This window comes from Pan paniscus, chromosome 9 (genome assembly GCF_029289425.2).
Source record: "Pan paniscus chromosome 9, NHGRI_mPanPan1-v2.0_pri, whole genome shotgun sequence".
NCBI lineage: Eukaryota > Metazoa > Chordata > Mammalia > Primates > Hominidae > Pan > Pan paniscus.
Genome location: NC_073258.2, coordinates 114,708,016 through 114,733,616, shown reverse-complemented (window position 1 = coordinate 114,733,616; position 25,601 = coordinate 114,708,016). Strand labels below are relative to the sequence as shown.

Genomic DNA, 25,601 nt, shown 5'->3' with positions numbered 1-25,601 from the left:
TTTAGGGTTTCACTGCATTTTATTCTTCCCACTCCCATCATCTGATGGGGGATGAGTGTTCAGGGAAGCTGCCACAAGTGAGGTGAAGAAAAAAAAGACACTAGGGGTTAGAGAAGCCTCATACAGAGTTATCAGGCCTGTGTAGTAGAGAGTTGGTTTTGCCTTCAACCTAAAAGCAAAGTTGTGAAAGAGGAGCAGAATTCCAAAGTCCCTTATTCAGGGGAGGGTCAATGGGGAAAAGTCCACAAATAGAGTGGACTTAGGGAGTGCCCGAGTTTCTCCTGATCTAAGAGAGCATGTTTTAAAGCCATGGTGAGCTGCTGGGGGTGGGACAAGGGTGTAAGGGCCTTGAACACCCAGTTTTTGGTGGAAGGGTTCAGACCTTGGCTTGTGATTGCTGAGATGAATTGGCATTGGAAACAGGGCATGGGACTTTGTCTGTGTCTTGAAAATGTCCCTGGCATTCCCTGGGTCCTGAGGGGCCTAAGCAGAAATCCTTTGTCCCCACCTAACCAGGACTGTACCCCCTCCTCCACTGGGCTGTACCCACTTAAGCGTACTGCCAGATGGACCAGAGGATAACCAGGGTGATGCTGTAGGCCAGCACCGCCAGCAGGTAAATGTGGAATAGCAGCTTGTCCAGCACGGAGCCCACGCGCAGCCAGTCTCGGGCCACCTCTCGGATCTCATCCCGCTTTTCCAGGAATTGCCGGATGGAGGACAGCTCCTGCAGCAGCCCACACACCGCCAGTGAGGCCTCCCGAGGTGGTGGGGGAGGGCTACATCTGTCCCTCGGGCTCTTCTCGAAGTCCTGGGGTCCTCCCATGTGGCTGCAGTGGTTTCCCATGGCTGGAAGAAGGGCAGGGCATTGGCAAGAGAGGGAGACCCCGGGTGGTGACCTGAACATGGTCCCTTATGCTTCTATAGCCTGTAAATTTTTGTTGGGAATAACTTTTTTTTTCTCACTCTGTCACCCAGGCTGGAGGGCAGTGGTGTGATCTAAGCTCACTGCAACCTCCGCCTCCCGAGTTCAAGCAATTCTCCTGCCTCAACCTCCCAAGTAGCTGGGATTACAGGCACGTGCCACTACATCTGGCTAATTTTTTTTTTTTTTTCAATAGAAACTGGATTTCACCACGTTGGCCAGGCTGGTCTTGAACTCTTGACCTCAAGTGATCCGCCTACTTTGGCCTCCCGTGGTGCTGGGATTACAGGTGTGAGCCACCGTGGCTGGCCAGGAACGACTTTAGACATAAAAAGTATAAAGAGTAACTTACATACCTGCAAATCCACCATCCAATTTAAATTGAAAAACCAGTATGACTGAGGATCCTCGTATACCCCTCCTTACACACATTCTCCACCCCTCTTCCAGATCATTAATATCACGAAGTATCCTTCCTATACATTGCTTTTCAACCTATGGGCTTTCCTCAGCAATCTGATACACATTATTTCATTTGAGCCCCACAATAGCCTCACAAAAGAGGCAGAGTAGGCGTGATTACTATTCTGTTTGTTTGTTTGTTTGTTGTTTGTTTGTTTGGAGACCAAGTCTCACTCTCTCGCCCAGGCTAGAGTGCAGTGGTGCAATCTCAGCTCACTGCAACCTCTGCCTCCCGAGTTCAAGCGATTCTCTTTCCTCAGCCTCCTGAGTAGCTGGGATTACAGGCGTGTGCCACCACACCCAGCTAATTTTTGTAATTTTAGTAGAGACGGGGTTTCACCATGTTAGTCAGGCTGGTCTCGAACTCCTGACCTCGTGATCCACCACCCGCCTTGGCCTCCCAAAGTGCTGGGATTACAGGCGTGAGCCACTGTGCCCAGCCAACTATTCCAACCATATAAAAAATGGTGAAGCTGAGAGAGGTTAGGTGACTAGCCTGTGGTCACATACTTGGAGGATCATTTAATGATGAGACCACCAAGGCTCAGGTATCTGGACTCCCAATCCACTGCTACTTCTGCTCCATTTTGTTGCCTCAGAGGGGCAGCAGGCTGGAGGGTGCTGCTCTCATGTCCATGACTGCAGGTCATGGACCAGGAAATACACCTACAGAAGTGGCTTCCTTCACCAAGGCAAATTAGGCAGTAGGCTGGCAGACTAGTTCACTAGCTCTTGATGAGATGGCCTTAGATGAGCCAAAAATCTCATGTAAAAGGCCTGGCCCTAGTCAGGAGGAAGGACAAAGGGGAGTGGAGTGGAGAGGATTGGTTAGAAAGAGAAGCTTAGAGTCAGATGGGCCTGGGTTCTACCAATTCCTGGCTCTGTGATTTAGGACAAGCAAATTCTCTATAGCTCTGCTTCCTTAATGGAAAAATGAGAATGAGAATCCTCTTGGGTTGTCATGAGTATTACATGTGATCATGTAGACAAAGTGCTTTGCACACGCCTGGCACAAAATGTTCAGTGAATAAACCAACCAACTAACCACCACCAACTACAACAAATGGTAGCTATAACAATTCCTCAGGAGGTATGAACTCCACATTTAATGTCTCTCTGCCTCATAGGTGTTTGAAATTCTAAGGAACCTGGTCTTTGGGCTGTGTATTTGTTGTTTTTAATTTTCATTTTTGAGACAGGGTCTTACTCTATCTCCAGGTGGGATGCAGTGATGTGAACACAGCTCCCTGCAGCCTCAACCTCCTGGGCTCAAGTGATCCACTTCAGCCTCCTGAAGTAGCTAGGACCACAGGAGTGCATGACCATGCCCAGCCAACTTAAAAAAAAAAAAATTAGTAGAGATGAGGTCTCACTATGTTGGCCAGGCTGGTCTCGAACTCCTGGGCTCAAGCGATCCTCCCACCTCGGCCTCCCAAAGTGCTGGGATTGTAGGCATGAGCCACCATGCCCTGCTTTGGGCTGTTTAGAATAAGAGTTTTAGAAACCCCAGTGGCAGTATTTAACCGTGTGAGGCAGGGAGACCAATAATTGCCTAAGGGGCATCCGTTTGACTTCGCCAATGGGTCCATCCTAGAGAGAGGCCATTCTCAGCCCAGAGGACTCAGCTCCTGACATGCTCAGCCTCTGGGATTCATACCCTCTCTGTCAACACCCAAGGTGATGAGAGGTTGTGTAAGTGAAGAAAGGGTCTGGACTGACACCTTTGGCTGAAGGCTGCCCCCCGCCCCCGGTAAGGCAGGGCATGGGATGCCATGTGCAGTACAGCACCTCCTTGGCAGGCCACGCCCTCCAGAGACTTTCCACAACATCCAAGCCAGAAGCAGCCCCTCTGTATGGACTCTTCCCTTCTGTTTCTCACCTGAGCAGTCATCAGTCTTGGTGGCTTGGGAGGTGGCTGGGGGCCTCTGGGAAGTTGACTGCTCCCTCAGGCAAAGTAGCCAGGCGATTCTCTCCAGAACCAGGTGACGCAGCCAAGCAGGCACGGGCTGCTGCAGGTCTTGCTTGTGCACCAGCCGCACAATGAAGATGGTCTCGGCCAAACTTATCACCAGCAGAGCCATGCACACCACAAAGTAGACACCTGTGCAGCCCAGGGCAGAGGCAAGAGACACATGCAGGAGGTGGGAGGGGGCGGGTTTCTCACCAGACTGAGCTCTGCTGCCAGGAGGGGCCTTACTAATGAGAGGAGTGCCGATGGCAGTGGCTGGCAGCGTGTCAGAAACGATGATCAGGAAGACCGAGTAGCCCAGGAGGAGTGTGATCTTGAAAGAGACCCTCTCGCCACTGTTAGGGGGCAGGTAGAAGCCCACGATGTCCATGACCATGAGGAAGATGCTGGGCAGCAGCAGGCTGACCACATAGAAGAGGGGCCGCCGGCGGATGACCACCTGGGACCGGAGAAGAGCTTGTGGGAAGCCTGGGGCAGACAGGCTCTGCTCCCAGGAACCACCCCACAAGCTGAGACTCCTTGTTTTATGGGACTTCCGCCTGGATTGCTCAGAGAAGAAAACAGACAGACCCCCATACCCTGCCTCTCAATCCAGGTTTATGGCTGTTTAGAATAAGTAAGGGACATTCATGGAGTTTCTCCATCTACTTCACTGAAGTTCCAGATGTGTGCAACCCTGGGGTTGGAAAAAGGCTATAGAAGTTCTCCCAGTATGCCTCCTTAAGTCTACCTGGGTGTGAAGCTTTATTCACCATTTTACCCACATTCACTCCCACTCACATAGAACTTCATTTCTGCATAGTAGTTACTGCTTTCCATGCTGAACTCCCGAAAGTAGGGCAGCACCCCCAGCAACTCCCACTCTCCCTGGTTCATGAAGACACTCCTGTCGGATTTCACCTTTTCTGGCAAGCGCCACAAAGAGATGTTGATGTCCTGGACTGAGAGAGAATAAAGCAAGCCAGCTTTGGAATCTAGTACCCAGAGCCTGCTGGACCCTGTGATGATGGGACACAGGTGGGCAGCAATTAAGGGGAGCTGATATCCGATGGCCCAACCTCAACCTCAGCACATCACCTTCAGCCTCAGTGTCCTCAGCTATAAAATAAGGTACTCACCATACCTATCTCACAGGGCCACACTGAGGGCAGATGAAGTCCTAAATGAAAATGCACGGTGCAAAGAACTGTGCAAACCATTCATTAGAAAGCGCTCTCTCTCCTCCACACACACACACACAAACACACACACACACACACACACACACACCCCTTCCAAACAGCTTTCTAGCTTTCCCTGTCAGAATTGCCCGTTGCAACAATGAACAAAAGTCAACATTCTTCACCTTTGCCTTGATGGAACTGCCTGTCTTTAAAAGTGAATTAAGAAAATAAGCAAAATCCTCACTTATAGATTGTAATTCCACTTCTCAAGATCTGCAGCAGAGACATATGTACCAGGAAGGACAGAAGTATCTATTGCAGCAAAATATTGGAAAATACTGAAATATCCATCAATCAGAAAATGCTTAATAAGCTAGGATGCAACCAAAATCATTCGATGTTTGCATTTGTGGTAGTGGTGAGCACAGCTGCCTTCCAAAATCATGAGCTATTTTATAGCAGCTAAAATTTTTGAGGAAGACCTAAATGTGCATGAACTCCGAAAAATGTCCAAGACCTAATGGGTAAAAAGAATCAAGTTGTAGTATATAATAATATATATACTGATATATTCATCTAAAATACGAACTCATAAAGCAATTTCCATGTACTTTCCATAGATGTGTATGTGTGTATGTAAATGTGTAGAGAAGGATTTGGAAAAATATACTGTGCTAGATGAAGTTTCTACTGATAAAAGTGGTTAACTCTTGTTGTTGGTGAAGTTTGGGATTGAGGGTAGAAGTCAAAGCAGACGTTAGCCTTATCTGTAGTTCTGGTTTTGGTCAAGAGAGTCATGCATCACTGTCATAACTTAAGTTTAAGGTAATGAATACATCAGAACAGAAGCGGGGGATGACTTTTTTTTTTCTTTTTTGAGACGGAGTCTCAGTCTGTCACCCAGGCTGGAGTGCAGTGGTGCAACCTCGGCTCACTGCAACCTCCACCCTCCGAGTTGAAGTGATTCTCCTGCCTCAGTCTCTGGAGTAGCTGGGATTACAGGCGCCTGCCACTGCACCCAGCTAATTTTTTGTATTTTTAATAGAGACGGGGTTTCACCATGTTGGCCAGGATGGTCTCAATCTCATGACCTCGTGATCCACCCGCCTACGCCTCCCAAAGTGCTGGGATTACAGGCGTGAGCCACCGCGCCTGGCCTGGGGGATGCCTTCTTGCAACAGGGTGATGTGCACTTCACCAGCCCTCTAGCAAGCCCTTAGCTAGCATTCATTTGCTCGGTAACATTTGCTGAGACCCTTCCTCTGTGCCAGGCCCTGTGCTGGGGATCTAAAGGTGGGCGAGAAATCATGTCCCTGCCCTTTCCAAGTTTTTTTACTTTTTATTTTTATAGGATCTCATTATGTTGCTCAGACTGGCCTCAAACTCCTGGGCTGAAGCAATCCTCCTGCCTTGGCCTCCCAAAGTGCTGGGACTGCATTTGTGAGCCACTGCACCCTCCCCTTTCTAAGTTTATATCTAGGAGAGAAGGACACATTGAATAAGTACTTACAAGGGTGACAGAGGTGGGGAGAGGACCAGGATGCTATAAATTGGGCAACAGGGATGGCCTAGTCTAGGGGATGAGAGGGTAAACTGAGGAGCTGAAACTTATGCTGCCATCAGAAGGGTGAGTAGAGGGGTTGGCCAGGCTAGGTGTGGTTGGCGGGAGCAGGTGTGGGGCAGGTTGGGAGAGGAAGGAAAGGGCCAGGTAGCATAGGAGAGGAAACAACATGTGATAAAGGGAAAGAACATGAGGGTTTGGGGCTAGAAAGGAAGGCAGCTGGGCGGGAGCAGAGCTCAGGGGAGCAGATGAGCCTGGAGCAGCGGACTGTGGCAGTCAGCTCAAGAGGGTGGATTGTGTTCCAGGGTATCTGGGATCCCATTGAGGGGTTTTAAGTGACACGGTCAGATTTGCATTTTACTAAAATCTCACTGGCTTCTGTAAGAATCACGAAGTTAGGGGGACACGAATGCATGGGGAAACCAGCTAGGAGGCTAAAGCAGAAACCTAGGCAGGAGACAAGGGTGGCTTGCATGGGGGTGAAGGGAAATAAATGGATCTGAGAGATGCTTAGTGCCAGATCCTGTTGGAGATATTGGAAAAAAAAATTGTCCCTTACTGAGCGTCTTGCAGTCAGTTCACACCCTCATTGAATACTGATATATTAATGTAAAATAAGAACTCATAAAGCAATTTCCATGTACTTTTCATAGATGTGTATGTGTGTATATATATGCACACATGAATGTGTGAATATAAATGTGTAGAGAAGGATCTGGAAAAATATACTGTGCTATATGAAGTTTCTACTGATAAAAGTGTTTAACTCTTACTGTTGGGGCAGCAAGAGCAGCAGATCTACCTCATGCAGAGGATGAGGAAGCAGAGGCCCAGGGCATTAGTAGGCTGGATATGCGAGAAGGCGCCCTGGGGAGCACTCCTTGTTCAGGTGTCCCTGGGGTCCCCCAACCTCCACTCCTGCCCTGGCGAAGCCCACATACTCACTGGTGTGCAGCCAACTGGTGAAGGTCAGCGAGCAGTTCTGGACATCGAAGGGGAAGTTGTAGATGTCGAGGCTACAGGCAGTCACCACCTGAAGGGGCTTGTAGTTCTGAACTTCGCCTTGATGCTGAATATACACGTACGGAATATTTGGAGACTTCCCCACATCCACGCTGGCGGGGGAAAAGGGGTTAGTTTGGGAGCTCAAGAGGCAGGGCAAGCTCTGGGGGCCTGAAGATCTTGGAACAACTGGGTAGGGAATGAAGTTCGGGGAGGGTATAGGCAGCCGGACAACCTGGATGTTTTGCCTGGCCTCGGTTTTTCCAACCTTCCTATCTTAGGCTTCCTGACCTGCCGTTGTCAAGGCTACTTTTCAAGCAGTCATGGGCATTTCTCCTTTATTCCCCTGGCTCCTGGCCACACAAGGCAGGGAGGAAAACCCATGGACCCAAAAGCCATGGACAGTAGGGAGCGTGCCCAGTGGCCCCAACCCGTCACTGCCCCGGGCTGGGCAAAGCTTGGCTCCCAGGATCGCCAGTACTGTGGGACCAGGCAGGCTTGGTGAAAGAGCAGGATCTTGTGTTCCATCCTGACTCTGGCTTCTCTTTGCTTCCCACCCCTGGAAGTCCTTTGAAATGAAAATAATCATCTCTGGATGAAAAGGAGCTAGAGAAATGGATAAGAATTGGGGAAAGCCAGAAAAGCCCCACAAGACCTCATTCCACTCTCTCAGCTGATGTCAAAGTGGTAGGCCCTCTTGAGTGACCACTGTGGCATGGAGTGGGCTGAGCCCAGTGTGCTAAGCCCTCAGCCTTCTGTGAGTTCATGCTGAGAGATGAGAAGTCAAGACTAAGGCCACTTCACTGTTGAAACTGGAGAACCAGCAGAAACTGGGATTTCCCAGAGCCCTCCAGCCTGAGCTATATAGAGGATGGTGTGTGGTCCAGGTCAACTACCTCCCTTGGAAAAATGTCAGTGGCACCCCCTGGAGTTGGACAATGCTGTGGGTATGGGGTGGAGGATGGCTGATCCCACCTGTCACCTTCCCTTTTCCTCCGTCTCCCCAGCCATCTTCCCTGCCCTTGAATTCTGAAACCCAGTTGGTGGGCCCTGAATGAACCTGTAGGATGGGGAGAAGGAATGTTGTCTGGGGCCAAATGGGACCGTGTTTGGCTGCCAGGAATAAAGCCTGGTGCGACCCACTTCGTATTGGAGAAGCAATCTGTGGCCTGTCAGGTAGATGTGTGACTTGGGAAGTCTGAGCATGTCCCCCAGCTCCAAATGTCCTTTGCAGGCCAGAAGTGGCAGCCATTATCAGTGCTCCAATTTTTTTTTTTTTTTTTTTTTTTTTTTGGAGACAGAGTCTTGCTGTGTCGCCCAGGCTGGAGTGTAATGGTGTGATCTTGGCTCACCACAACCTCCACCTCCCAGGTTCAAGCAATTCTCCTGCTTCAGCTGCCCGAGTAGCTGGGATTACAGGTGCTCGCCACCACGCCCGGCTAATTTTTGTATTTTTAGTAGAGATGGGGTTTCACCATGTTGGCCAGGCTAGTCTTGAACTCCTGACCTCTGGTGATCTACCCACCTTGGCCTCCAAAGTGCTGGGATTACAGGTGTGAGACACTGAGTCCGGCCAAGTGCTCCATTTTTTTTTTAAGAAACATTTACTGTCTCCTTTATAAGTGCAGCTGTCCCATTAGGTTATTATAACTCAGTGTTAATTCATTCACTGGTTTCTTTCCCTGTGGCAGGGGCCGTTGGACTACGAAGTATGGAATTTCAACATCAAGCACCGAAAAGAGGGAGTTTTCAAAAAGAAAAGAACAGAAAAAGGTCGGGGGGGAAGAAAAAGGGAATTTGGACTCACACCAGCTTTATCTACAGTCTGCAATTCCTGGTGGGACATCTCAAATGCAACAGTGACAATCTTGTCTCTCTGTCCCCGGGCTTCTCCAGCCCCTAAGCCACCCAGCCACCTCACAACGGATAACGGTACTCACAACTCATTGATGAGAATGTCCGGGACCCAGATGCTGTCTGTGGGGATGGACAACTTGGTGATGTTGTCAAAGTCCTCAGGGTTCCACTGGAGAAACTCATCAGTCCAGTGCTAGGGGAGGAGCAGGGATGGTCACGGGCAGCCCCCTCCATCTCCAGTGAGGGTTGCCTGCAACTCAGGCAGACTTCACCCTCAGTGCCCAGGCAACAGGTGGGCATCTTCCTGGGAGAAGCAGGTGTCAGTGGCACCCAATTCCCTCAGCAGTAACTGAGAGTCCCCCCACCTCTTCATTCACACTCTGCCTCCACACATAACAACTCGGCTAGATGTAGCCTTGCCCCAGGAAGGAAGTCAGTCATTTCGAATGCTGTGAGTTCCCCCTCCGCCAGCTGAGAATCTCAGACAAATAACTTCTTAGATCTTGGCCTCAACATATTTATATGGAGATCATAACATCTACTTCACAGGGTGGAGACGGCTGTTGTTAAGTTTTGATTAATGTATTCTCCATTTTCAGGCCAGGATGGCCAGTCTAAAATGTAAATTCGATCATGTCACTCCCTTGCTTAAAATCCTTCAGGGGTGCCCCATTGCCTTTAGGATAAAGTTAAACTTCACGGCCAACACAGGCTGATATAATCTGACCTCTGCTATCCCTCTAGCCTCATGTTTTGGCCATGCCTCTTTGTGACTTCTACACTGCAGCCGTATGCAATGAAACACTCCTGGAACCTCCATGTCTCTGCATATCCTGCTCCCTCTCCCCTATCTTCTTTACCAAGGTACATTTTCCTCAGCCTTCTGGGCTTAGCCAAGGCATCTGTCTGTTCCCTTCTCCAGGACATTGTCCATGACACCCACATCCCAGGCTGGGTGACATGCATCTCCTCTGTGCTCCCATAGTTAGCACCTTGTCCTTGCCACGTTGGAGTGTCTGTCTTGTTGCATTTCAGTTGTCAGTAACTGTATCTGATCTGTGAGCTCATGGTGGGCAGGGCCTCGATCTAGTTCGTGTCTCTAATTCCAGTCTCTTAGCACAGTTCCTGGTGCATGTAGACTGTCATTCCCTCACTGCTGATGCAAGCAACTGGGGCAGACAAGTGGCCCTAGAGCTCCAGAGGTGAGAGCTCAGATGGATGTCCTGGGAAAGGAGCTCCAGGCTGCCTGTACTTGTTTGGGTCCCTTCCCTTTGGACACTGCAGTAAGGGATCCCTCTGTGAGGCAGGGACAGAGCAGCATCTCAGGGATCAGCATTCTAGCTTCTTCCTCTACCCCACGCCCTGTCCCATGCCTGGTGGTGGTGATGGATGTGCCATGAGCCATGGGGAGGGATAACAGAGACCCACTTATGCCAAGCATGTCCCCAGAGCCTCTTGGGCATGACCTCTGTGAGCTGTCCTCATGCTTCTGCCTCCGTGTGTTCAGCCACTTTAGTTTCTCCTCTGCTCTGACTTCTCCCCAACAACCCCAGGGGCTTCCAGAGCAGGACCCTTGGATAGTGACCTCCACTCTTTTCCTACCCCACCCCAGCTCGAAGCCAGAATTCCTGCCAAGCCTCAGACATATCCACACACCAGGGGCTGACCCAGGCCCATCAGAAGCTAAAAGAGTGGGGAAATGGACGAGGATGTGAGGACTAAGTGGATGGAACGAACCGTCCTGTTTCAATCACCCAATTTGGTTGCTGTCCAATTTGGCTGAATAGAAGGAAGAATGGTCTAGCAAACAGAGCTGGCTGAGAGTGAAGGGGCTGGCTCATGAGTTCCTTTCAATAGAGGCTGGGACAAGCCATAGTTTGGGGTGCTTTGAAGAACTTCAGAAGCCAGAGGGGGTTTGGAGGGTTTCTCCTCCACTATCTTTAAGCCTACTTTCACTCTCAGACCTGAGATGAGGAGATTCCACACTCCTGGATCTCAGGCTGAGGGTGCCCCTCAGCCTCTCCCCTCACCTTCCCTCGCCAAGGCCACTGAAACTCCCGAACTCCCGACTCCTTCCCAGGAGGATGGGTAACGGGGGCAGGGAGGGGCGGGTCTGCTCACCTGCCGGTACCAGATGTAGGTGGTCAGCACCTGATTCTTCTCATCCTGGGAAAGGAAAGGAAGCTTGAACAAGTAACCCTGTGGACTGGAGGGCCACCCTGCACATTCCAGCCCCTAAAGGAGGGGCTTCCATGTGTTCCTATTGCTTTGGGAAGTGAAAGTGAAGAGCAGGGGCCGGGGTGGGGAAAGTAGATAGACTGGAGCTCCCTGGCCAGAGAGGAAAAGTTAGTTGTTCACTACAGCATACCCAGAAAGAAGTAAAAATGATTCTTTTTTTATTTATTTTGAGACAGAGTCTTGCTTGCTCTGTTGCCCAGGCTGGAGTGCAGTGGCACAATCTCAGCTCATTGCAACCTCCACCTCCCAGGTTCCAGCGATTCTCATACCTCAGCCTCCTGAGTTGCTGGGACTACAGGTGTGTGCCACCATGCCCGACTAATTTTTGCATTTTTAGTAGAAATGCAGTTGCTATGTTGTCCAGGCTGGTCTTGAACTCCTGGCCTCAAGTGGTCTGCCCACCTCGGCCTCCCAAAGTGCTGGGATTACAGGTGTGAGCCACCGTGCTCTGCCAACAGTGATTTATGTTTCAACTTCTAATATACATATAATGCCGGGAGCAGTGTCTTACGTCTGTAACCCCAGCAATTTGGGAAGCTTAGGCAGGTGGATGGCTTGAGGCCAGGTGTTCGAGACCTGCCTGGCCAACATGGAAAAACCCTGTCTCTACTAAAAATACAAAAATTAGTCAGGCGGGCTGACTAATTTTGGTAGAGTAATTTTACTAGACTAAAATTAGTAGCCACTGTGAAGTTGGGTCCTGCCTACCTGACCCCAACACAGAGCCACTGCATCTCTGCAATTGCCTCCTTGTTTATCTCTGCACAATGTCTGACCACCTCTTCCAAGCAGTGCACCCCACCCTACTGTGGTAGTTGATGAAGGAATTGAGGAATAATTGATCTGTTGGCTGATTCTTCAACAATCATTTAGTGACACCTGCCAGGTACCAGGGATGTGTGTAAGGCACTGGGGGCATAGAGATGCATGGGACAGTCTTAATCCTCATACAGCTGACATAGAGAGATGGTTATCATTATGCAGTGTATGAAGAACCACATGTGGGAAGTGACCCCCTCACTGTATGGGTGTGGGAGCAGCAGCCACAAGGTGACCCCAGGTTTCTGGTTTGGGCAGCTGTGCAGATGATGCTACAATCCATCCTGAGCTGTGGTGCCAGACCGTAGGTCCTATGGGTTCTCAAATGCCTACCAAGCTGCATAGGGAGTGACTTGTCTCACATGGCCTTCTCCCACCCCCAAAAGGTCTGCCTGTGTGCAGCTCGGGGCTGAGCCTCACCACGTTGAGGATGGCATAGACAATGACGTCAATGGATATGGTGGTTGGCTTCCTCCAGTCCCTCACGGGGCGCACACCCTTCCTGTAGTTGGTCAAAAGGTAATCCGACAGCCTCAGCAGAGCGGGCCTGGTGGTGTTTCGGCTCCTCCTGGCTGGGAAGAAGAACAGTTCAAAGTAGACACCAGCCCCCCAAGACTTTCCCCGGTTCTCTTGTCCTGGTTTGTAAGCTGTTAAAAGAGATGTATCCCCACCATCCCCACCTCACAAAATTCTAAACACAGACTGACATTCTCACCACTAGAGCATTTTGTCTGCAGAGATTTCTACCATAATTCAAATGTATTACCTTGTAGAAAGGACCTATGCATTCATTGACAGGAAAGCAGAGATCTGGCTTGGAAGAGCAAGTGGCACAAGACAGCTGAGATTCAAATCAGGTTGAGGGCTAAGAAGGTTGGAGAGTAGGTGGCCCATGGGGCCTAAGCGAGGGCCTCTGGGGAGCAACAAGGAAGCTGGCTCTCAGGGTGTGATACTAAAAGCAAGAGGGTTGCCAGAAAGCATGACCCCAAGTGCACAATTTCTAAGCCCAAGGGTCTGCATCAGGGTTTTCCTCAGCCAAGGTCAAACCTCAGCATCTGCACACAACATCTCCTTTTTGAGTATGAAACAGGTAAAGAAAGAAGGAAGTGTGGGCATCTGGTGAAAACTGACATTTCCTTTACATCCTGCAAAAGCCACCCCAAGAGGATCCTCGCACCCTGCCCCAGGCACACACAAGCTATGGGTGGAGGGCTGGCCCAGTCCACCTCCTAGGGTTGCTGTATGGGCAAACATGATGGGCTTAGAAAGATGGTTGTGGCGAGGTGTGGAGGGAGTGAGAAGAAATCAAACGACTTCCGGGGTAGGTGGCCTATGGGGACAAACCAGTAATGAGACAGCCCAGCTCCTGGACCCTGGTCCTGTTCTATGAAGATTTCATGCACAGCTCAGTTTTCACACTGGAAGCAGCAGGAGCACTTCCAGAAGGGTGGCCTGACATGCAAAAGTGAAAATTCATGGGACGGTGAAGGGAGTACAACCTAGAGGGCCAGCATACGGGCAGCAAAGGGGAGATGGAGCTGGCAGGTAGCCAGGGTCTTTCACTAACCAGGTGCCGGCAGGCCTGGCTTTTGCTAAAAAAGACTGTGTCTTCTCTCATCTAGTGTGCAACCTGTACAACAAATCACTCCTGCAGATTCCCCCTCCTTTCACCCCCTTTTCCCTGATAAGCTACTGGCTTCCCTCAGAAGGACAGAGAAGAGCAGAGAGAACACACACACACACACACACACACACACACACAAACTATTTTTTTAAGTGTCTCCTTTGGAATAACATCAATGAACATATTCTTCATTTAATTTTAGAACAGTCCACCAGAGTGGCTATTTGCACACAAGGATCCCCAAGCCTCAGAATGGTGAGCACCATGCTCTGCAAGTGGAGGAACTGAGATTCAAACGCAGATCCGTGTTCGTCTTTACTACACCAGCAAGAGCCTGGGTCCTATTGACTGGGATCCTGACCAGCTTGGAGAGCACTGAACTCATCCCAGCAGGCCCAGGGCAAAGGACCATTGCTGGGAGGGACAGAGTTTCTTCTCAGTCAAGGAAGCCCTCGACCACAGTCATCACTTACAGCTTGCGTTTGCTTAACCCACAGAGCACTCCCAAACGACCACTCCCGGGAGGAAGGACATCTTACCCAGAGCTCTTCACGTCTGTCCAACCCCTGGATGGCTTCCTCTAATTGTGCCCCAGTGTGCTCCACCCCAGCTCTGTAGGGAGAGAAACCTCCTAGAGGGGAATGAACATGGTCTGCAGAAAAAGGAAGCTGGTCCCTTTGTGGCTAAAACACCCTACATTCAAGGGAGTCAGGAGAAGACGGGTGTAGGGAATGTGGAGAGAAATTGGGTGTTACTGGAGTTTAGTCTTGGAAAGGAACTTGGGGAACCGCAGGCCCAGAGAACGAACTCATGCAACAAAACCAGTGAAGCTGAGGAAAGATGACTAGACTAGTTCTGGTCCCCACTCTGCTGCTAACAAGCTGTGTGACCTTGAATGAATTATCCGCTCCCCACTCTCTGGGCCACAGCATTCCCATTTATAACAGGCAAGGGTGGACCAAATGAGTTCTAAGGTCCGCTTGCAGCTTTCATTCAAATAGTTTAGGGAAAGGACAAAGAGGAGAGGAGCCCCCTCCTGGTGCCTGTCTTTTTATTTCTGATACGCCAGGCTACTTCTCTGCTCCCTTCTTTGCAAGCTCCGCTCTTGCCCCACCCCAGGACTCAACATTTCTAACTCTCTCTAGCTTAATCATGATGCCTCAAATGCTGTCATGCTCATAGGTGGTAAGATAGCTGACCTTCCTGCAGCTGCACTGTTCCCCACCCTCCTCTCCACAGCCCTCGGAGGACTGAAGCATCCCCTGCCCCACCTCAGCAGATGGTCAGCCAAGTCCTGCTGCCTCCCGAAGTCTGCTTACCTTCTCCCTGTGCCAGGAGTGTGGGGAGGAGCAAGGCGAGCAGCGCCTGCTGGACCCACAGCAGCATAGCGAGCTTTCCACGCATAGGAGTGCCTCCGAGTGCTCAGGGCGAGGCCCACCAAGGGCCAGCTTGCCTGCCCTCTGCCAACCTCATGTCCCAGCCAGCCTGCCTCTCGTGGCCACTGCTCACACCTTCTGAGGCTGCAGCCTCACACTCCCCGGGCCACCAAGGTTGGGGAGCTGCCAAGTTTTCCTGCAATCAGTCCTTCAGCTGGATCATGTTTCAGGCGGGAGGAAAGGGGAGGGGACAGTTGAGAGGGGAGCCCGCCCTAGCTGATGTCATGCTGTGGGAGCTCAGTCCACCCATTCAGCCAGGGGGCTTGGCCATGTTTCCCCAAGGAGTAACTTAGGTGGGGACAGGGGCTGCAGAAGCCCATGAGACAAGGGTGCAGCCTGACCCCTGGGAGGTGCACCACGCTGCTGATTTCATTGATGTCCCTTGGCAAGTATGTTTCTGTGGCACTGGGCTGGGGCAGGATAGGGTGAGTCAGGCAGGAGCAGGAAGACCATTCTCTTACTCCCCAGGGTGACATAACCAAGCAGGTGACTGGGCACCTCTGTAGTTACGGGAAGGGTAACTGGAGTCACCACAGGTCTGCCCTTTTGTCCTCATCTAATTAGTCATACTTAAATAGTAAAATATATATTAAAAATAATAAAATATGTAATAAAAATAAACTTTTACTATACATATTTATTTCATGCATTCTTGCCATACATAATAAATACATATAGAAAAAAATAATAATACATGCACTTGGCAGAAAAATATGAAGAAAAATTAAAATCATCTGTAAACTTATGACTCAGAGACAGCCACTGTTAACATTTTGGTATATATTCTTCCATAATTTTCTTCAGTAATGTGTATACAATGAAGTAAATATCACAAACATATAATTTTGTACCCTCTTTTTTTGCCTGATATCATTTCGTAAGCATTTCTTTTCTTTCTTTTTTTCTTTTCTTTCTTTTTTTTTTTTTTGAGACAGAGTCTCGCTCTGTCACCCAGGCTAGAGTGCAGTGGCGCAATCACTGCTCACTGCAACCCCAACCTCCCCCGTCTCAGCTGATCCTCCCATCTCAGCCTCTTGAAGAGCTGGGACTACAAATGTAAGCCATGCCTGGCTAATTTTTGTATTTTTGGTAGTCCCCCAAAGGGACTAGAGGCATGAGCAATCACACCTGGCCTCGGAAGCATTTTCAATACCTTCCTCTTAAATGGAAGCGTCTTTCTTGAAAGAAGTGTTTCTTTCTTCATTGCAAGTTAAATAGACAAGTATCTATCCCTCAGGCCTCAGCTGTGTACCCCTAAAGTTGCCTGCAAGAAGAATTACTGTGCATTTTTATTTGAAGGAGTCCTACCCCAGCTCACCATTTGGGTAGATGTCCCCGTACCAATCAAGTTAAGTGTCAACAACAAAACATTTTCTTTTTAATTTATTTTCCACTTGCCTCTAAGTGTGGAATAGGCTAGGAACCCTGCAGTAAGGAGGAATTTTCTGAATTGTAGGTAAGTTAAAAAGAAAGAAAGAAAGAAAGAAAAAGAAAGAAAGAAAGAAGAAAGAAAGAAAGAAAGAAAGAAAGAAAGAAAGAAAGAAAGAAAGAAAGAAAGAAAGAAAGAAACTACCTTGGTCAGGGCAGCATCCTTTTGGTTCTTATTCCTGTGCATTATGAAATCTGCATAAAGCATTATACCATTCACCATTGGGGTCCTTTCCTGTGGCCGTTAGCGGGGTGTGGTTCTGCAACGTGCAGTCAAGTTCAGGGAGCCTGGGCTACTCTTCTCTTAAGTCATGTGCTTCATAACTGCACAATCCAGAAAAACATGGACAATTAGCTCCAAGCATTTCCCTCAGGGGAATGGATACGAGGGCAGTGAATAGAAAGAGGGCCCCAAACTTTTAGAGAATTTATAGAGCCAGACCTCTCCAGAATTCCAGAATGAATGTCCTCAGACCTGAGGTTTGACAGCAGGATAAAGCAAGGCAAGAGAACCAGGCTGCCTCCTAGGCCACCAGGCTGAGGTCTTGAATGGGGCCCAAGCAGAACACTATAGATTCCTAAATGCATCTTCAAGCCCAACAAAGATTATTTTTTCTTTTTTTTTTTTTTGAAACAGGATCTCACTCCATCACCCAGGCTAGAGTGCAGTAGCATGATCATAGCTCACTGCAACCTCAACCTCCCTGGCTTAGGTGATCCCTCCACCTTAGCCTCCCAAGTAGCTGAGACTACAGGGGCATGCTATCATGCCTGGCTAATTTTTGTATTTTTAGTAGAGACAGGGTTTTGCCATGTTGCCCAGGCTGGTCTCAAATTCCTGGGCTCAAGCGATCTGCCCGCCTCGGCCTCCCAAAGTGCTGGGATTACAGGCTTGAGCCACTGTGCCTGGCCAACAAAGTATTTAAGCTCCCACTTACGTCTAAGTGGCCATTAGCACTTAGAAATCTGAAAATTTCTAGACGACTTTCTCCTCCTGTTTATGTGCATTATGAAATCTGCATAGAGCATTATGCCATTTGTTGATGGGGTCCCTTCATACAGCCATAAGCTAGGGTTTGGCCTTTAGCAGTAACAAACCCATTTGGGGTTGCCATTATAATCATTTCCTCATTGAAGAGCGAATAGAACTTAATTGCTCCCCTGACACACCCTAACCACTACCACAATGCTCCATTTTGTATTTGGGGTGTTTGTGTATATCCACGAGGGCCTCCCTACCTCTTGCTCCACACCTAGGCTGGTGTGGCCTGGGGCCCATTCCTCCCACAGAGCTGAACCATTTGGAGACAGCTGGGAAGAAGCATTAGAAACTGAACTTGTTCTGAAAGGACAGCACCAAAGCGGGAGGGAATGGAGCACAAAAAAAATGAAAGGTAAAACAATATTTTCACAGTTGTGGGGATCTGGAGAAGGAGAAGAGGGGAGAAGTAAAAAATAAGAGGAACAAGAAGAAAAAGAAGACCAGACAGGGAGAAAGTTAGGAAAGAAACTGAGGAGGAAAAGGAAGATTGGTGGAAAAAGCAAAGAAGAAAGGGAGAAAAAAGAGAGGAAAATGGAAGGAGAAAAGAAAGAGAAGGAGGAGGCGGAGGAAGGATGAAGCAGAAGCAGGAGGTGGCTGAACTATGAAGCCAGGGTGGTCTGGGTGTGGCTCACCCCTCCCCAGTGTAGTACTCTAGAAAGCAGGCTCTCGGCAAGGCGGAGTGGGGTGCCAGCCATGAGCATGTGTTACAACCCCTCCAGAGGTCCTGAGAAATCTAGGAGATCCTGTCCTACCGGTCCCAAGCCTTCATTTCTGCATTGAGCTCCTGGAATCCTCTGGGACTGTCCAATTGTGTTAGGAAGGAAAGAGGATGCCCTCTGCACAGTGCGTGCATTAGAGAATTAGCTCCTTAGGTAACAGGATTAGAGGGAGCCGGGCAGGCCATGGCCTCGGATGGAGATGTATTGCCTGTGTGCCTTTCTGATGGAGCGGCAATCAAGTTTCCCCTGAAGAAATGTCCTATTAATGGATTTGATGGCACAACAGACAGGGGGAAGCTGGAGCCGTGTGGCCAGTGGCGGGGTGTAAATTGCCTCAGATGAAACTGTGGAGTCACTTTTGCCCCTTTTAAATAAGATAAGAATTAGTGCGAGGCCTTGATGAACTCGCCTTGGCCGGTGGGGATGAGGGAAAAGCAGAGCCTGGGCTAATTTGATTCGTGAGCTCTGCCTGCAGACGGCCAGGCTCCTCCCAAGGAATAGAGGCAGACACACAGATGGCAGCGATCCAGTCTGGGTAATGAAAAGCTCCGAGACTGCAGGACCCACAGGCCTGAGCCTTCCTTCCCCTTGTGTCCAGCGGCTCTAGCACTGCAGAGAGAAGGATGTGATCACATGTGGGCCTCAACTTCCCATCTATCGCTGGATGCCGTTGCCCCTTGTCCTACCCCTGATTGCTTTTCTTGCTCCCATTTTCCAGGTTAAAACACAGAGCCCAGAGAACCTCCATGACATGCGTTAATTCCCACAGCTAATTTCAGACGGAACTGAGATCTTCCAGACTCTTGGCTCCAGCCTTTTCTATTACAGCTGTGTTTCCCATCTTCTGCAGTAAAATTTTACTAGTCTGTAAAACTTTTACCACCAAAGAGCCTGACCTTTTAAAACCTATAAATGTACCAAAACTCTTTGACCCTTAGTAACATCTGGCCACACTAGGGACCCACCTGCTAGAAAAGGGCTGGGGGAGGCTTAAGGTTTGTTATCACAGTGCTAAAGGGAAGATTTGCCTTCCTCTTCCCTTATCGCCCCTTTGGTTGGGCACCCATGGTTGGCACTTGCTCATACAGTGTCCCTGCAGAGCTTACCTCTCTCTGTGCTAGGGGTCAGATAAGGAGCACCTTTCCTACTAACCAGTTCCAGAGACTTGACCCATCCTGGTATGGAGGCTGGAAGATTCAGCGGCTGTCTACTCATGGAGGGGGTGGAAGCCAGCAGGATGGCAAAATGCCTGATTCAAGTTTCCCAGTTCACCTGCCTGAAGAGGCAGCAGTGGGCATGATAGGAAGGAGAGAGGCACAGCAGTGTCTTCAACAGACATAGAAGAGCACCTTCCTTCCTGGTCTTCTTTGCCCTGCTGTCCTATCATGTATGACTCAGAGCTTTCCTCCACCAAGGCCCTGGGTCCTTGGAATGGCCCTGTTCTGTACCACTCCACCAACAGTAGCCCTCATTCATCGAGCATATACTATGTGCCCAGCACTGTGCTCAGCTCTTTATCTTATTTAATCTTTATTTCCTATGAAGAAGATATTGTTATTACTCCCATATTGCAGATGAAGAAATTGAGATAAAGTGGCCAGGCACAGTGGCTCACACCTGTAATCCCAGCACTTTGGGAGGCCAAGGCGGGTGGATCACTTGAGCCCAGGAATTGAGACCAACCTGGGCAACATGGTGAGACCTCTACAAAAACTAGAAAAATTAGCCCAGCATGGTGGCGCATGCCTACAGTCCCAGCTACACAGGAGGTTGAGGTGGGAGGAGCACCTGAGCCTAGGGAGTTTGAGGCTGCAGTGAGCTGTCTGCAGCCCTCCTCATGGTAGGGAAGAGATGCTAGAGTTTTGGGAGTGTATTATTATTATGTTGGGTCTGAGGGCATGGGGTTTGGCTTCATCTGAAAGGTGTGGTTATTTTTTGTCTCCTGTCCCCATCATCTAGAAGAGGGGAAGAGGTCTCTTCTAGATCTCCAACCGGACAGGTTGGAAATTTTAAAGTAGTGACGCAGTGAAGCTTTTTATTCTCGATTTTGACCTCAAAAGGTCAGATGAATGGGAGGTTGCTCCTATTGGTTGGGTGTGTGTATTGCCATCTTCTACACAGTTACAGGCAAGGAACAGAAATTATGAAACCTGGCTGGGTGCGGTGGCTCACATCTGTAATCCCAGCACTTTCGAAGGCCAAGGCGGTGGATCATTTGAGGTCAGGAGTTTGAGACAAGCCTGGGCAACATGGTGAAACGCTGTCTTTACTAAAAATACAAAAATTAGTGAGGTGTGGTGGTGCTCACCTATAATCCCAGGTACTCAGTAGGCTGAGGCATAAGAAGTGCTTGAACCCTAGAGGCCAAGGTTGTAGTAAGCTGAGATCACGCCACTGCACTCCAGCCTGGGTGACAGAGTGAAACCCTGTCTCAAAAAAAAAAAAAAAAGGAAGAAGAAGAAGGAATTAAAAAACCCAAATGGGCCTCTGAAGTGGCACTGTACTTTTGGGACTCTATAAAGCTATTTCAGGAAAATTGCACAGGTCTAAAAGAACTGAAACTCCTGGGTGTTACAAGTTCATAGTTCAATCTTCACATACCCCTTTTGCTTACTGCCCCTGTCTCTTCCGTTAATGTATTCATACTGGAATTTCCAATCTTCATGCTCCACATTGAGTGGAAGAGAAGGAAGGGGTCTTTGTTCCTGGTTAGGCCAGCGTGGTGGCAGCAACACCTGTATGAGAGAGAGAAGCACCAGAGTAAGCTGAGACCCAAAGAACTTCATGGTGCTCCTTGGTTCTTGCTCTGTCTGCCTGGAGATCTTCCTGGTGCTAAACTCTGCAGATTCGGGGACTTACGCTCATAAGGGAGGAGATAATCCTTCATACAAGCCATCAGGGAATGATGGGTATGAGAAATGGCAAAGCAGGCAGGATCCTTCCTTCTTTCTTCCCTTTCACCTCCTTTCTGGCACAGAAGGATGGTCTCACTCCAGTTCTTACAGGTGTTCAAGATGGAAATGTTCTAGCATCTTGAGTATCTCTCCTTCCTAGAAAATGAAACTTTCCCCCTCCTCATTTCCCCAAATTTCCATTAAATTCTAGCTTTTTCAACTACTTGTGGGTGGAAGCTTTTTTCTGTTCCCCAAACAACTCAGACAACTCTAGAGTGCTCTTCAGGGTAGGTCACCCTGGAAATTGTATCTAAAATTAGCAAGCTGGTAGCAAAAGCTAGGCTTTAATGGGGATAGGGATTGGTCATCAGCCTATTGGTCACCCCAGAGCTAGACCTGGGGGCAGAAGGTCATTTGGCTTAGATTTCTCTCTAACTCAAGAGAGTTAATAAACTTAAAGGAGGAAAGGACCAGAGAGGTCATCCTATTCATGGCGAGTAGCCATTTGCCCATCCGGCCACCCTGGAACTGGACCTGGGGCAGAAGGTGGTTGGGTTTAAATTTCCCTCTTACTTGAATTCTAAAGAACTTCAAGAAAAGAAGGGATCGAGAGGCTATCTTATCCATCTTCTTGTTTCTGGGAAAAACAGATGCTTAATGTATTATTAGTATTTTCTCAGAAATTTTCAAAGAGACCTCAAAAATCCCTTGGGGATTCTAAAACAAAGTTTCTTCTAATATCTAACTTTAATTGCACTTGGTACAATTTTGAATCATATCCTTTCATCCTGTGGAAATGAGTCCCATCTCCGATCCATCCTTTTCAGAGTCTGAGAAGGAGTGGAAACATAATGGTCATCCATGAGCTCTTCCAGAGGAAATTAAAAAAAAAAAGAAGCAGAGAATAATCACATTGACCAATCTTTGTATGGCCATGCATGGTTTACAACATGCTTTCAGGCATGTTCTCTCTTACATGAACTCATTCTAACACTCTGAGGCAGGTGACTGTGTTAGTCCATTTGTACTGCTGTAAAGAAATACCTGAGGCTGGTAAATTTATAAAGAAAAGAGGTTTATTTGGCTCGTGGTACTGCAAGCTGTATAAGAAGCATGGTGCCAGCATCTGCTTTTGGTAAGGAACTTCAGGAAGCTTCTACTCATGGTGGAAGCAGAGCGGGGAGCAGGCATGTCACATGGCTAGAGAGGGAGCAAGAGAGAGAGGACGAGATGCCAGGCATTTAAGAATAATCAGGTCTTGGCAGGGCGCGGTGGCTCACGCCTGTAATCCCAGCACTTTGGGAGGCCAAGGTGGGTGGATCACAAGGTCAGGAGATCGAGACCATCCTGGCTAACACAGTGAAACCCCATCTCTACTAAAAATACAAAAAATTAGCCAGGAGTGGTGGCGGGCGCCTGTAGTCCCAGCTACTGGGGAGGCTGAGGCAGGAGAATGGCGTGAGCCCAAGAGGCGGAACTTGCAGTGAGCCGAGATCGCACCACTGCACTCCAGCCTGGGCGACAGAGCAAGACTCAGTCTGAAAAAAAAATAAATAAATAAAAATAAATAAATAAATCAGGTATTTTGTGAACTAATAGAGCAAGAACTCACTCATTACTATGAGCATGGCCCAAGCCATTCATGAGAGATCTGCCCCCGTGAGCCAAACACCTCCCACTAGGCCCCACCTCTAACACTGTGGATCACATTTCAACATGAGCTTTGTGGAGGACAAATATGCAAACCATATCAGTGACATTACCCTTATTTTATACATGAGGAACTAAAACTCTGAGATATTTACTAACTTGCCCAAGGTCACTCAGCTATGTATGACCAAACCTGGTATAGAACCCTCAGCCAAGCTAAGACAGCACTCCTAAAGATCTGATTCTGTCTTCTGCCTTTTCTACTGAGGAAAAATGTAAACAGGAGGAAAATACAACAATTGTAATGGTTGTTGCCTTTCAGGGTAGAATGTATGTCTGGCAGACAGGGTAGGGAGAAAGTCATTTTTCACTCTCCACCGTCTTATGCTTTAAATTTTATTTTTAAAAATGAGTGTTTTATTTCAAAAAAAATGAAGTGAGTTTTTAACAAGAAGCAACGGGAAAATGGAATAGAGCCTGGCCCCAGTCCTGGTTCCATTGTGAACTATGTGATCTTGGGCAAACCAACTAAACTGTCTTAATTGCATACTCAATTTCATCAACTATCTAATGGGAATAAAGAAACAATTGCCCTGCCTACTAAATTCACCTATCGAATTCACCAGAATTTTTGGGAATATTATAGTTCAGTAATTATTAATCTGGAATGGGTAAGGCCATATCAACATCACCTGGTTCAAATTATGCATGCCCCTTCTCCCAGATATTCTGATATCCACTCTCTCTTCCCCCTACACAGAAATCATAAAAACCATAATTCACGGTGCTACCGGCTCTCTGGAATCTCTTTATAAGGGCACTAATCACCTCCCAAAGGCCTCACCTCCTAATACCATTACATTGGGGGTTAGGTTTTAACATGTGAATGCTGGGGGTGCACAATCATTCAGTCTATAGCAATAACTGAAGCGTCCAAACTCAACATCAGTTTTCTTTCTTTCTTACTTTCTTTTCTTTTTTTTTTTTTTTTGATGGAGTCTCACTCTGTAGCTCAGGCTGGAGGGCTGTGAAGTCGTCTCGGCTCACTGCAACCTCGACCTCCTGGGTTCAAGCGATTCTCCTGTCTCAGCCTCTTGAGTAGCTGGGATAACAGGCACATGCCACCACGCCAGGCTAATTTTTGTATTTTTAGTAGAGAAGGGGTTTCACCATGTTGACCACGCATGGTCTCGAACTCCTGGCCTCAAGTGATCTGCCCGCCTCAGTTTCCCAAAGTGCTGGGATTACAGTCATGAACCCCCGCGCCCAGCTCCAACCTCAGTTTTCTCATGTCTAAATTGGGCATAGGCCGGGCACGGTAGCTCACGCCTGTAATCCCAGCACTTTGGGAGACAGAGGCAGGAGGATTGCTTGAGCCCAGGAGTTCAAGACCAGCCTGGTCAACATGGCAAGACCTCACCTCTATGAAGAAAAAAATTAGCCAGGCATGGTGGCATGCACCTGTAATTCCAGCTACACAAGAGGCTGAAGCAGGAGAATCACTTGAGCCCAAGAGTTCGAAGCTGTAGTGAGCTATGGTAGCACCACTGCACTCTAGCCTGCATGACAGAGCAAGACCCTGCCTCAAATAAATGAATGAACGAGTGAATGAATGAATGAATAAATAAGTAAATAAATAAATGGGGCATGGCCATATTTATCCTCATACGTTGCTGTGAAGATTAAATGAGTTGTTGTAGATAAAGTACTCAGCATATGTAGCATATACTCAGCAAACTATGAAATTATATAACCCGTAACAAACCATATGTCCCTTTTATTTACAAATAGAAGAGATTGAGAGGATTAATAAATAAATGAATAGGTCATGAACAGTCTAAAAGAGTTAAATACAGCAATATAACATAAGAGGGATTATTCTGAGCAGCCTGTCTCCGAGGCCTGAGGGCAGATCCTGGAGAGAGGATTGGAAAGCAATAGCTCAAGTGTGACCCAAGTGACCATCAACTTCCTCAAAGATCAACTTCTCAGTGAGACCTTCTCCATCCACCACCGTATTTTATAGATGAAATTATACCCCCTAATACTCTCTAGAGTCCTTCTCCATAGCACTTGTCAACATCTAACATACCACATATATGTATTGGGTATTTTTCTGGCTTATTATCTCTCTCTGCCCCTGCCTCCACTAGAATGTAAGCTCTACAAGGCAGATATTTTTATATAATTTGTTGGTTCCAATCTCAGAACCTGGAAGAGTGTCTGTTACATAGTAGATGCTCAACAAATATTTGTTGAATGAATGAGTGGCGTTAGCAGATAAATAGGGGGATCTGGCAAAATACACCTGTGCTCTGGGGCTCTCCCTGCTCCCTCAGAGGCCAGTCAACTGAGGGGGAAGGATGCCACCAGCCCTGGAGCTGGAATCCTTGGCTGCCTCCTCTATTTCTGGGAATGCGCTCAGCAGACAGTCCTTGTCCCACTGCTGCCTGGACTCTGGTCTGCTGCTGTCTCGAGCAGTGAAACACAATGGAACTCACTGGCCATGGGGAACATTTGGGCCGCCAAGCTGCCATTACCTAGAGAAAGGAAATGCTCTGGGACACAGAGCCTGTAGTCCGGAATGAGTAGACAGAGAGATGAGACAATGAGGAGAGGGCAGGCGTGGGAGAAAGGGTGGAGGCAGTGAGGTGCCACATCCCTGTTCCTCTGAGGGGACACCTCACCTTATGAGAATTCTGCCCACACTACCCTGTGGAGAGGCAAGACCCACTGAGGAGGTCACGTCGCCCTCCTGCCCCGGGGCCACTGTTGTTACCGGGGGTCCTTGCTCCCAGAGCTCTCAAGATGG

General features: G+C 48.5%; 1 protein-coding gene across 2 annotated transcripts; it reads right to left on the bottom strand.

Moving 5' to 3' along the window:
* Nucleotides 1-19,749, bottom strand: HTR3A (5-hydroxytryptamine receptor 3A). Of its 2 annotated transcripts, XM_003805484.6 has the most exons (9): nucleotides 14,940-19,743; nucleotides 12,417-12,568; nucleotides 11,061-11,105; nucleotides 9,023-9,132; nucleotides 7,026-7,195; nucleotides 4,137-4,297; nucleotides 3,585-3,795; nucleotides 3,267-3,488; nucleotides 1-849 (listed from the first exon to the last, which is right to left on the bottom strand). In XM_003805484.6, exons 1-9 carry the CDS (start codon nucleotides 15,022-15,024, stop codon nucleotides 551-553), a joined length of 1,455 nt encoding a protein of 484 aa, XP_003805532.2. In that variant the 5' UTR covers nucleotides 15,025-19,743; the 3' UTR covers nucleotides 1-550. The 2 variants fall into 2 exon arrangements, with proteins under 2 accessions (XP_003805532.2, XP_008970083.2); XM_008971835.5 differs by having other exon boundaries at nucleotides 3,267-3,795; nucleotides 14,940-19,749.
* Between the last annotated feature and the right edge of the window lie 5,852 nt (nucleotides 19,750-25,601).